At 33.4% G+C, this 14,069-nt stretch overlaps 1 protein-coding gene across 1 annotated transcript; it reads right to left on the bottom strand.

Annotated features, from left to right (window-relative positions):
• Nucleotides 1-7,290: 7,290 nt before the first annotated feature.
• LOC136223537 (putative disease resistance protein RGA1) lies at nt 7,291-10,996 on the bottom strand. The gene has a single exon (XM_066011594.1). The coding sequence runs from the start codon at nt 10,850-10,852 to the stop codon at nt 7,535-7,537; it is 3,318 nt and encodes a 1,105-aa protein (XP_065867666.1). The 5' UTR covers nt 10,853-10,996; the 3' UTR covers nt 7,291-7,534.
• Between the last annotated feature and the right edge of the window lie 3,073 nt (nt 10,997-14,069).

Genomic DNA, 14,069 nt, shown 5'->3' with positions numbered 1-14,069 from the left:
ACGTGGAAGTGGCCATAGACGCTTCAAAAAAAGGAACAACCTACTAGCCCCTAAGATAGAACTGTAAGTGTTGTACAAATCCTCTGCAATCCTTCTAGAACTTGATGGCCACCAGTCAAACTTTCGTCCTTTATTACGACAGCACGAGGCCCCAGATTTTGAGGAGTGAGAACATGACAAGACTAGAGTCCCTTCTAACTGTTCGATTGAGACATAACTAAGCCTAACTTAATAAACCATTAAATAACCAGCATAAATATATTTCAACTAATTAAAGAGGAGAAATTAACCCATTTACCACCTGCTTCAGGTCAGCTTCCACCTGTAAGTGATTTTACTCACTCATTTTTTAATATAAAGATACAAATAAGTAAGAAGAATAAATTATTATTATTGAAAATTGTACTTGATAAAACAAAAATAAAAGCTGATTCTCATATATGAAATCTGATGCTAAAGACCTTCAATATAGGCCTTTAAATAGTACATCAAATGAAATAAAACAATTGTCTTGATAAAGAAAATGATGGACATGTCAGACTGTTCTAATACTAGACCCGGTAAAGCGACACACGACACGAACACGACATGCTTTTTTAGTGTTAGTGTTTAGGGTTTTATGACACGACACGAAAGTTGACACAACACGAAATGACACGTTAATTTTCGTGTCATTTTCGTGTCAACCCAAAAAACACGAAACTGACCCGAAATTTAATTAAAAAAATTAAAAAAATAAAAAGTATGATAAACTAGGTTAAAAATCGACATGACTTTTCTTATTTATTAAAGTATAAATATAAAGAGTATAAAAAAATCCTATCTTATCTTATTATCTTAACTTATTAGGTTTTAATTTTTCAAATTATGAATTTGAAGTAAAGTTCAAAATATTTGGAATGACAGATCGGGTCGTGTTGAGCAGGCCAGGTCATGTTAGTGTTGAGCTTAATAGATAATGGGTCATTTTTGGATTGACACAAAACTGACACACTAATTTTTTAGTTGAGTTAGTGTTGATATGTGAACCTAAAAACGACACGAAATGACATGGATATTGAAAATTATTGTTATATTCTCTTGTGTTTTTTTTATGACACTTTATTAATAAAGATAATAAAATTATAATTATTAATTGCAAATATTGATTTGAATTTCCTAAATTGTTATAAACACATTGCATGACCCTCTAACATGATATTATCGAACTTTTCGATAATTATTGTTAACATACTAATCTAAAAATGATATAAAATGTTTAAAAACAGTACCATATCTTCTTATATTTTTAAGAGTTATTATTAATATATATGCATAACAAAATTACATGTAACCCGAAAACACGACACGAAATCGACACTAACCCGAACAGGTTAACACGACTTTGACACGAAAGTTTTTGGGTTGGGTTTGGGTTTACTCATTTTTGACACGAACCCGAAATGACACGACACGAACACGACTCGAACACGATAATTGCCAGGTCTATCTAATACAACAGAAATAGTTTGCACATACAGATACTACCCATACTTTATCATTGTTCACTATAAAACATTGTTCATTAAAGATGTCTTTAGGAAAGGTCTTTTGTGGATAATGAATGATTACAAAAATTTGGGCTCATACTTTACCCAACCAGTGGTCCACAACTTTCATCCTTTTTTAATCTTCTTCTTCTTTGCTTTCCTTTATGTACAGCGAACATGTGGACACCTCCAACGAGTAGGAAGATCCTCTCTAAGAACAATTTGCATAGTAAACACGTTTATTAGATTTTAAGGCTAGTGAATAACCAATTTGGGCTACACCTATAAATTACTAGATATTATTTTCAGCTATCACAATTGTTGGAGGTGAAAATAAAGTTTTATTTTTACACAAATAAAGCATATGATAAATTTTAATATAATGTTTGGTAGAATAGAAATGAAACAAAAATTAAAAAGACAAAAAAATTATAAAAGAACAACAGAAAACGAGGAAATAGATAAAAATAATTAGTTGTTACTTTTTAGTTACAGCACATACCCCTCTTCAATGAATTTTTTTAAGTATAAAATGATGGAAGTTTGGCACGAAAATAAAGAATTCTGAAACTATAGATATCAAGGAATCTAAAGACTCATGGAGCTAAAACCGACTTTATATTGAATGAGATATATTTTTTTGAAATTGGATCAGAAAAAAAAAAAAACAGAAACATAGACATCATGGAAAATCATTTCGGGACTAAGGCTTTGTTGTTGTTGTTGTTGTATAGACATCATGGCACTCGATTGTCATTATCTTCAACCTACGGCCATGTTTTTTGCCTGAAATATGCACTTTGAAGTAGCGGGAATGGTGGAGAGTGAAAATAGGGAATGGTGGACTTCATTAATTCCAAAATGATTTTTTCCATTTGAATCCCTAACATACCAACTTCGATCTCAATTTTTCGCTTCATCCAAAACCTTGCACGAAATCCAACCTTTTAATCCGTTTCCGATCCCAAAACACAAATTTTTTGCTAATTATCGGCTCTAAAATTTCAGATTCGATCACCTATTTCCAATATTCTTTTCCAGCCCCCTTGAGTCCATTAAATTAAAAAAAAATCACCGATTTAATCCCTGACATACCAACTTCGACCCTAAACCTTCATTTCAATCAAACCGCCAAGACACCTTTTTTTTTTTTTTGCTGATTTTTGTTGCCATTTATTTGCATTTTTATCCGATTAGTTAAAGTACAATATTTTACAACATCAATTCGACCTCTCCCGAGCTATGAAACTATTATTGTTGCTGACTTGTGGAGGAAAATTTCGCATTCCATTCTTGTTTATCAAATTCAAATTCGTTCTTTTAATTTCATTTTTCTTAGCATATAATCTTGCCATCAATTTCTTTAATTTTGCAATTTTCATTCCTCTATTAAATTTACATTGTAATTTCTTGTTTTCCTTTCCGAGTTGTAAGCAAAATACTATTATAAAAAAAATCAATAAAAAATAGAAAAACTAAAAATCCTCTACATTTGATTTTTAGTTTTTGCTTTCCCTAGTAGCCATTTGCGAGCTAGTTAAGTTTTTTATAAGTGGAGCTAGGTTTCCAATAGAGATTTTTTCAGTGCTTGAGTCTTTGGCTAATAGTTTCGTTTTAGAAGTTAAGTTGTTAACGGCAATTATTTTCTTAGAAATACCAAAATTAATTAAGAATTAATTTCTCTAGCACGTCCGTATCACATTCACACGCATAAAGGTTGAAATTAGGATATTTCGAAAATATCACTTTTTTTTTTGGTAAGAAGGGAAGAAAAAAAAACAAACAAACAAAAACCTAACCCGGGATCAGTCTAGGAAGACTGACCCCAATCCTATCCTCAAGAAGAGAAGGTAACAGAAAAGAAGGAGGAACGGAAAGGGTAGAAACACCTAACATCTCCCCATGCCCAGCAGCTGCCAAGCGATCCGCCACGCGGTTTTGCTCCCTATAAATATGGGAGAAGGTAAGAGAATCGAAGGCAGGACGAAGCCTCAAGATGGCTTTAATGAGATTCTGACTCTTAAGACAAACAGCATGTCTATCCGAAATCCTGTTGATAGCCTCCAAATTGTCAGACTCCACTGAAAGTCTTTTAACACCCATGCGAATGGCGAGTTTAATGCCAGACAAGATCCCCCAGAGCTCTGCAGTAAAGGAGGAGCCCGTACCTAAGTTATGGGTAAACCCAGCCAGCCAGGCGCCACCAGCATCCCGAAGAACTCCACCAGCAGCAATTCTGCCATTACTAAGGCAGGAGCCATCCGTATTCAACTTGACAACCCCTTCCCTGGGCTTCCTCCAACCAACTAACTGGACCTCTTTAACCGGGGAGGGGTGAACCAGGGGCTCTCCTTCAAAACTCTTTGTAATAACAGAGAGTTTTTTCGAGAAGTAAAACCAGAGGTCAGGAATAAAGATAGTCTTCTCAGCAAATAACTCTTCATTCCTCCATTTTCACATTTGGTGACAAATAATAGCGAAGAGAATAGCCCCGTGCTCCATATTGGCCAACAAATTCCCATTAACGCCTTCAGAGAACCAGTCAATATCAGAGAACCCCATAAAGGAATGAAGGATGTGGTGAGGAAGGACCCCTTTCCAAACCTTTCTACTATTCGGGCAATCCTTCAAAGCATGGCACAAGGTTTCCACATGGCCGCTGTATCTGCTACAGGCACCAGATACAGCCAAGTGCCTTCTGTGTCTATCTGCATTCGTGAGGAGCCTGTCTTTGACTCCCAGCCATAGGAAACTCCTAATGCGATAGGGGACTTTGAGGGCCCAAATGGACTTCCAAATTTCCAAAGGAGGATCAGCCCTATTAGGGGTAAAAGCTTCATAGGCCGATTTGCAAGAATAAGAACCATTATTAGTCAAGGCCCAGCAGTGTCTGTCCTTATCCTCCTCCTGATTACTAATCTTCACACCTCTAATATTAAGGAGGGTCTCCAGGCTAAGAAAGGAGTCGAACTTAGACCAGATCCAGTCTCCCTCCGAGTCCACCACATCAGCAATTCTCCAGGAGAGGAGATCATTCGGCGGAGGGGCGATGCACACCTCAATCAACGGTTTGTCACCAATCCAGGTGTCATACCAGAAACTAATGGATCTCCCATTACCCACCTCCAAGCCAATCCCTGTACAGAACTCAGCAAAAACAACACTAAGCCCTTTCCAGAGGAAGGAACAGCTGACAACCCTCTCCTTCGGGCCACCAAAGATTCTATCTTTCCTATACTTGCCGCACAGAAGACGAACCCAAAGGGAGGAGGGGGATTGCCACATTCTCCAAAGAAGCTTCATTAACAGGACTTTATTATTGTCCTTAGCTTGCCTTATACCAAGACCCCCCCTGCTCTTAGGCTGGCAGGCTTCCTTCCAAGGGACCAGGTGAATCTTCCTCCCATCCCCAGACTCTCCCCACAGAAAACGCCGATTAATTTTATCAAGGTCGTTGAGGACCGGCTCAGGGAGCTTACAGGCTTGCATGATATGATTTGGAGCAGCGCAGTTGATAGACTGGATTAAAGTAAGGCTTGCATGATGTGATTTCGAAAATATCACTAATACAAAGAAAAAAATAATATGTTAATGAATAATGTAACATTGATGTACCGAAGAAATAAAGGTGAAAGGATGATATAAACCACTCGTAAAAGTAAAAAGAAAATAAATATAAACTATAGTGTGAAGAATTATATTTTTTGTTTATTAAAAAAATTATATTTCAAACATTTTTTTTCGATTTTCATGCTTTTCGTTTTTACCGTTATTTCGAGTTCTCATTTTTCACCTTTTTTATATTTCGTATTTTTACTGTTTTCCACGCTTTTTTCATTTTTCGTGTTTTTTACATTTTTACTATTTTTCTTATTTGTTGGTAATAATTAAAATTTTAAAATAAATAAGAAATTACATTTAAGTGTAAAGTTGTCTTTTGGATTACAAATCTAGTTTTTCATCATACCGCATTTCATCAGTTAAACATAGGATTAGTTAATTCTATTGAATATTTATTCTATTTTTTCTTATTCTATTTCTTGGTAATACTTATTTTATTCAATTGCATGAGCTAAATGTTATTAAAAAGATAAATTAATACAATTATTTTATTTTCTTAGTTTAGCAAAAGCGAATTGATGCACACCAATGAATATAATGTGTCGTTTGTTTGCTGGAAAACATTGTTGGGAAAATATATTTTTTCGGTGTTTATTTGATTTGGAAAATAAGTCAACATAAATTTTAGGTTAAATTATGAAGAAAATGAGGAAAATGTTTTAGCTTTTTAAAAAGATTAAAACACTTTCATAAATTTTTGGAACTCTACTTCATTCCTTCTTACCCTTTTGAAAATAGCAACCACCCACAACTTCTTTCTGTGTTTTTCGATTGTTGTAGCTAAACATTGGAAAATATTTTACTTTTCAACACAAAATTTTCTCTTACCCATCTTTTTCCAAAATATCGTATTTCCGACAAACAAACGGGTCTTATTGAATATTGATTACTAAGGCTCTGTTCTTTTTTACTGAATTATACTGAAACTGAAATAATAATATAATCATTTAAAAATAGCAATAATTAAAATAAAAAACTTATAAAAATAATGATAATGATAATAAAAAATAATTATAATTATAATATGTAATGATAAATTAATGAACTGAATTTATTGCTACTGAAATGAAATTAAACTGATTGATACTGAAATTAAATAACAAACAACATGGACTAATTCAGCTCGGACATTAATTTCCAAGTTACCATATACATTCAATAACAAGCCTCTAATATTTCATTGAATGAGATCCCTCTTCATTAGAGACCAACAAGTAAGAAGACTTGTGTTCATACTTTTAAGGAAAATGTATCTCTAAGCCCCTAATGTTTTTTCTTTTTGTTAATTGAACCTCATCTTTTAATTTGACACGTTAAGTTCTCGATCAATTATAATCTCACAAATGAAACTCATGCTATCCAAATTAGTTAGCTATTAACATCTATCAAATTAAAAAGGCAAAAAGCATCCTGAGGTCCCTGATCTTTCATTGTTTGGTGCATTAAGCCCTCGATCTTTTATTTAGACACATTAAGCCCCTGATCTTTCATCATTTGGTGCATTAAGCCCTCGATCTTTCATTTAGACACATTGAGCACTTGATCTTTCATATATGGGTGTATTAGGCCCTTCCATAAATCAATTAATATATATGTTTATTAAGGGCATGTTTGGTTAGGTTTATATAACTGCAGCGTTTCGCATTTTCTCTGGACACTGCAACATTTTGGATCTTTTCACGAAAAGCTCTTTTCATGAACAGTTGTTTGTAGTTACTTGTTATTGATAAAATTACCCTTCTTATTTCCATAAAATGTGCTTCAATTTTAACATTATTTTTATTTTTAGAACATAATTATCGAAAAACAATGTTTTATTGTGTTCAATAAATTTTTTATTTTTTATTTAAATTATTTTTATTAATTTGTATAATATATTTTTTATTTTAAAATTTGTTATTTTTAGAACATCATTTGTTGTCACACCAAACATGCCCTTAATAAATCTATATATTAATTGATTTATGGAATGGCCTAATACACCCATATATGAAAGATCAAGGGCTCAATGTGTCTAAATGAAAGATCGATGGCTTAATGCACCAAATGGTGAAAGATCAGGGGCTCAATGTGTCTAAATAAAAGATCGAGGGCTTAATGCACCAAAGAAAAAATGATTATATTTTCAAATGATGTTCCAGAAAAAATGATTCCGAACTATTATAAATTCAAATTTTGAACGCAAATAAAATAAATAACACTTTGTTAACTGAGTTATATGTTTGAAAGCTGATTTTCCTAGTCACGGGGAACTTAATGTATGCAATTATAGTTGCTCAAAGGCTCAATGCATCAAATGAAAAGATCAGGAGCTTAATCAACAAAATTCGACAGGATCACGGGTCTCATAATGCAGTGAAAAACCCGTCTGAAAAACAGATATCTCAACGATGACTGCCGGTATTCCTTCTGAAAATGCTTGACAAATTAGGACCATTCACAATCTTCATTTTCTGTAAAGAGGCAAGCTCATGAATCCCTTCAGGAAATGAGTTCAAACTTGAGCAATCTGAAATTTCGAGCTCTCGAAGCGATGAGAAGTTCCTTATCCACTCCGGCAAAGCATCTAGATTATAACAGTTCAAAATCCTCAGTTCCTGCAGAGCAGTAGCATTCTGAAGCCCTTCTGGCAGAGAAACAAGTCGAGGAAGATAATCGATAATCAAATGACACAGGCTACGAAAGCATTGCCATTCGATGCCCGTGTCATTATTCAGATCAAGCATGCTACATTCATTTATCTCCAGAGTTGTAAGTCGATTGAGACAATTGATTCCTGGAGAAAGAAATGTTAATCTCGGACAATTTTTAACCCGCAATGTCTTCAGAGACACGAGCTTCTGCAACCCCTCTTCTGGAAAACACTCTAAGTCTTCAACTTTATCAATAAACAGAGACTCTATTGTTGAAAAAGGCGAGAGAGAGGAACGAAATGGAACGAAAACTGATGCTGCTATCACCATCATACTAGAATTAACAACATGAAGCGATTCCAGATGCGAAAAGAACGGAATCGAAGTCAGTTTAGAACACCTTTGAATGCTTAGTTGAGTAATGCATGGAAAAAGATGCTGTATGTATTGCTCATTTCGCGCTGTTAGCGGCTCAGTTGTCTCGTTGTTCCGGCTTACCATTTCCCTCCTTTGCCATCCCCTGAAATTGTTCAACTTGTAGAGCCAGAGCTCCTCCAGGGACGGGAAGAATACAGTGGTTGTTTGTGTCGACGAAGAAAATATCTCGTTAAAATCATATTCTATGTATTCCAGGGCTGGTAAATTGTGAAGATGCAGAAACCTGAGAGACGGGAGATGCTCCAACGGAGGGAGATACCGGCATTTGGGGCAACTCCGAATTGTAATTCGAACGATATTCGTTAGAGACGAAATCCAGGTTGAGACTTTTATACCACCACACCCTTCCACCCACAAGTGTTTCAGATTTGAATGAGGTTCAAGGATCTCCATAAGTGACTCGTCCCTCGTCGAAACATCAACCTCTGACGGAATCCATTGTAATCCGAGAAACTGAAGATACATCTTGCTTTTCAAGTTTGCTTCCTTTGCTTCTGAATCCGCATCAGCACTCAAGCAATGGAGGTTCTTAAGCCATATCCCGCCTCTGAGGAGATTTAAGCTACTAAGTTCATTAAGCTTAGCTGCATCCGACCACGTCCCTTCACCATTTCGGACAATGAATCTTGTTAATGTTCGAAGAGAAGTCAATTCCCCGAGTCCAGGTGGCATTTGTGCTAATCTTGAACACTTGTTGATTACAAGATGCCTGAGATTGACCAGTTTTACAAGGCCCCGTGGCAACTCTACAAGTCTTTCGCAACGTGAGAGAAGTAGCGTTTGCAAGTTAAGCAAATTGGAAATGGAATCCGGAAGTCTTTCTAAGAGATTATTGTTCGAGACATCGAGATACCTCAAGTGCTTCAACTCACCAATTGAGCACGGCAACTTTTCGATACCTAAACAATGCATGTCCAACACACGCAATCGTCTAAGATTTGAAATAAGGGCGGCTTGACTGGATTCGTTAATGCAGCGATCATTAACAGGTATGAGGAATGTCCTCAGACCTTTCACTTGCTGTAATAGCCTTGGAACTTCCCACGCGTAGTATAAAGATCGTTCAAATGACAAGTGACGAACTCTTTTCGATACATTTTCAGCATTCGTTCCTGAAATCGAGCAATCACTCCCTGCAACAGTCTGTGCGAGATCATGAATAAGATCATGCATTTTGCAAGTTACAATCCCGCCATAATCATCCTTCTCAACCTCTTGAAAAAACGACCTTAACAACAAATCGTTAAAATACTGATCCCCGATTTCCTCTAAATTCTGATTACCACTTGAAGATGTAACAACGTAACCTTGCGCCATCCACAACTGAATCAACTGATCTTTACAGATGCAATAGCCCTTCGGAAATATCGAACAATAAGCAAAACACTGACGCAGATAAACAGGCAAGTGATCGTAGCTCAACTTCAGCACCGGAAGAACATCATTCGAGTCCTGAGACATCTTCCAAATCTCACTATTTTCCACAGCAAGCCAATCAGTTACATCTGCTTTAAACTGCATTGCACTACCCAAAGACTTTATAGCCAACGGAACGCCTTGGCACCTTTTAACCATCCGTTTACCAATCGCTTCCAAGCTCCCATCAACTCTCTCTCCCCCTTCCCGAAAAGCAACTCTCTTAAACAATGTCCAAGATTCTTCCTCGGTTAACCCTTTCAGCAAGCACGAACCTTCCACGCCCATAATCGATGCTACTTTTCTACTACGAGTAGTCACAAGAATCTTACTCCCCTTAGCACCACCAACTAACAAGTTCTTCAAACGAACCCATCTCTCGACGTTCTCATTCCACATATCATCCAACACAACAAGAAACATCTTATCATTCAAGTGTTCTCGAAGCCGAGTTTGCAGTAGATCCATATCCAAATCCAAGTTACTCAATTCACCATTTGTTAATGAAGTTAAGATCTTTCTCGCAACGATTTCGACGTCAAAATCTTCAGTAACACAAATCCATACCCTTTTCTCAAAATAACTGACCACTTTCTCATCATTATAAACAAACTGAGCAAGAGTAGTTTTACCTAAACCCCCAATCCCAACAATTGGAATAACAGAACAACTTTCTCCATTGTTGGACATTAACAGTTCTATAATCTCTTCCTTAACCCTAAATCTACCAATAATTTCTGATTCCAATACAAAACTATGAGTTTGCCCTCTTTCCCTAATCCCAATTTGGGAATCTATAACCCTATCCCTAAAATTGAATTTAGCCATATCTTCTGCAACCCTATCTAATCTACCTCTAATCCTCTTGATTTCATGGGCCATTTTATACCTAAACGGAAGTGAATTTGGGGAAAAGAAAAATTGACGAACCTTTTTCTCCGGTTCTAGCTGAGAAACTCTTGTTGCAGTTAAATCTAACAAATCATCGGCATCAAAGATGGCATCCTTGAGTTTTCTTATCCAATCTTGTACCAAATGGCTCTTATGCTGTCTCTCTTCAGCATCTAAAAGAGCAGCTTTAATGGTGGAAAGCGTGTTCTCGAGCTTGTGTAAGTCTGCTTCCACACCGTAGATAGACCCAATTTGTTGGAACAGAGAAGAATTCAGTTCGGTGACTATGTGAGTAGCTAGACCAAATGGAATTGCTTCTGCCATTGTGTATTGAAACGGGGGATTTGGCAAATTGGATTGGAATGTATACTGATTGAAGCAAAATTTAGCACGAGGATTTTGGGTTTCAATCAGAAATTATTACCCATTAGTTGACTTTGTTTCTTTTTCTGACACTGTACTGTGAAATGTCCTAGTAATGTTATTGCATTTTCTTGTCTTTTGTCTTTTGGCCAAAGAAGTTTTTTTTTTTTTTTCTTTTCCTAATACATTAGCAGCTTCCTCAACTTGTGACTAACGTAGATTAACTCCTTAAATTTTAAGGAACTCTCAAAATTTGTCAATATAATATATTAGCTTTCTGAACTTTATAAAACAATCAAGTTGATTGAGACAGTGAGATAATTCCAAAATTTAGGGAGTTAAAATCTAATTTTGTGAACAAATTCACAAAACTAGCTCGCTAGAGCTAGTGATATATTAAGCCTTTTTTCCTTCTTAATACATCATTTGCGTTGAATTTATAAAAAAAACTTCATTGGCCCTTTAATTTTCAAAGTGTCTGATAGCTCTTTCAACTTGTATAAAATGTTCGGTTAGTCACCTAAATTTTCGTAAAATGAAATCAATTAATCGCTCGGTTGCAAAAAAAACAAAAGTAAGTTAGGCGCAAATGATGTATTACATTTAAATTAATCTTCCACATTTAACTTACTTTTTTTACCATCAACTCATTAATTGATTACATTTTACGCAAGTCCATGGAGCTAAGTGAACATTTTGTGCAAGTTGAGGGAGTCATTGGGACACTTTAAAAGTTTAAGGTTAATCAAGCCTCGCAAATGATTGATTGAACCTTTTTTTTTCCTTAACACATCATTTGCCTTCCATTTGTCTAAAAAGCTTGATCGACTCCCTCAACTTTCAAAGTATCCAAATAAACCCTCAACTCAACTTGTTTAAAATATCCTTATAGTTCATTGACCTTGTTTAAAATGTAGTCAATTAAATCATTTGGTGGCAAAGAAATAAATTGCATATGAAATGTGTGTTGTATGTGCCTTGAAAAAATCAAACAATTAAAGTCGGAATAGGAGATTCTAGTATCAAAGATGACAAAATTTACCGTTGAGCAAATAATTTCTTTTTTAATCAAGTTCAGCAGACTATCACATCATTTTAAACAAGTAGATGGAACTGTCAGAATACATTGAAAATTTAGGAGTCTTATTAAACAAGAAAAATGATTTATTATTATTATTATTATTATTATTATTATCATCATCCTAGAATGGAGTATAAAATTAATCCTATTGTTATTAAGAAGATCGGATTTATTAGTCTCGTCCAGGGGCGGAACTAGGGAGGTTGGGGGTGGGTTCGAGCCCCGGCAGGCCGCCGGAGAATTGAGGAAAAAAATTTAGTAATGGTGTCTGATAATATTTTGGAGTGAATTATATTGATTCTATGCAGTAGTATTTTAATGTTTAAAGGTAGATGAGATAGTTAAGGATGTTTATTTCTATTTGAAAGGTTCTATGTTCAACTCCCTCCAACCTTATTTTTTTTTTTATCTTTACCTCATTTTCTTTTAAAAAGTTTTTATTTATTTTAATTTTATTTTTCAATAATTAGAAAAACATGTTACCATTATTAATTAATTTAAATGGACTTTTTATTTTTATTTTGATAACACTTTTGAATTCATTTTTAATATGTCTTTACCATTAAAAAAAGTAAACATATTTAATATTCATTTTTATTATGTCTTTACCATTAAAAAAATAAACATGTTTACTTTTCTATTAGTTCAATACTAGTTTCTAAAAAATGATAACATTTTTACAGTTTGAAAAGTTACCATCAACCGCACGGTTAAAATTAACCCTCCAAATTATTATGTTAAAAATTATTAAATTTTATGTGATATAATATTTTTAGCGTTATAAAAATTTATTATTAAATATTTAAGCCCCGGCTTAGTTTGAGTTCTGGTTCCGCCACTGGCCCTGTCCAAAATAATGCAATAGTAAGTTTAAAGTTTAATAGATGATATACATTATAAAACCTCTAATTTTTTATTAAAGTAAACTATTTTTTAGTCTTTCTATAATACCACTTAATATTTAGTCTTTTACACGTAAAAAAATTAATAATATAACATTTAATTGATTATTTTACTAAAATAATTTATACCTTAAATTAAATAACATTTTTTTCAAAAATTAAATGACGTTTAATTGTTTCATAAATTTTAATTAATAATTAGGTTAAAGAAATTATAATTAGTTAATTTATATTTTATTTTTTCGATTATTAAGTAATAATTTAAAAACAATTTCTATCAAAAAAAATAATAATTTAAAATTTTAATATTACATAATTACAAGCATTATATAAAATAAATATTATATGCAAGAAATATTTATTATTATTCAAACTAAAACATAAAATTATTATCAATTTAATTATCAATTTTTATTTAAAATACGATAATAAATAATATAATTAATTTTATCATTAATATTACTTTCATACTTGAATTAATATAAAAAAAATCTATAATACTTAATTAAAAATGTATATAAAATTTAACCCTTGGCTATTATAGATAATAGATAGACTAAGACCCTGTTCTTTATCACTTAATTTCAGTAGCAATCAGTTCAGTTCAGTTCAGTAGCAATCAGTTCAGTTCAATTCAGTTCAGTTCAGCATTCAGTTTCAGCATCCAGTTTCAGTATTCAGTTTCAGTATTCAGTAATTTATCATTATTTATTATATTATAATTATTTATGTATAATTTATTATAATTATTATTATTATTTATCTATAATTTATCATTATTTATTATTATTATTATTATTATTATTATTTATAGTTTATCATTATCTAAAATGATAGTTTATTAAAGTATATATCGTTTAATAAAAAAATTAAAACTAAAGTATGCATCCATATTTAAAAATTAGGAATTGCATCTACATTTTGAATTATTTCTCAAATTTACCGAATTTATCAATGTTAGGGATAAAATTGCACCATTTTAGACGTTAGAGGTAAAATTACTCCTGACCCAAAACGTTATTTTTGCACTTTAACCCTTAATTAGAATAAAAAGTTAAGAGTTTGTATTCATATGAAAGATTTGTATTTAATTTCATAGGCTTTAAATTATATGTAAATTTGTGTTTGTATGTAATTTGTATTTTTAATTTAAATTAGACTCATTTTTATTTAATTTCATAGGCTTTTATCGAGC

The sequence above is a fragment of the Euphorbia lathyris genome, chromosome 3 (assembly GCF_963576675.1).
Source record: "Euphorbia lathyris chromosome 3, ddEupLath1.1, whole genome shotgun sequence".
Lineage (NCBI taxonomy): Eukaryota > Viridiplantae > Streptophyta > Magnoliopsida > Malpighiales > Euphorbiaceae > Euphorbia > Euphorbia lathyris.
This window is presented reverse-complemented; position numbering and strand designations above follow the sequence as displayed.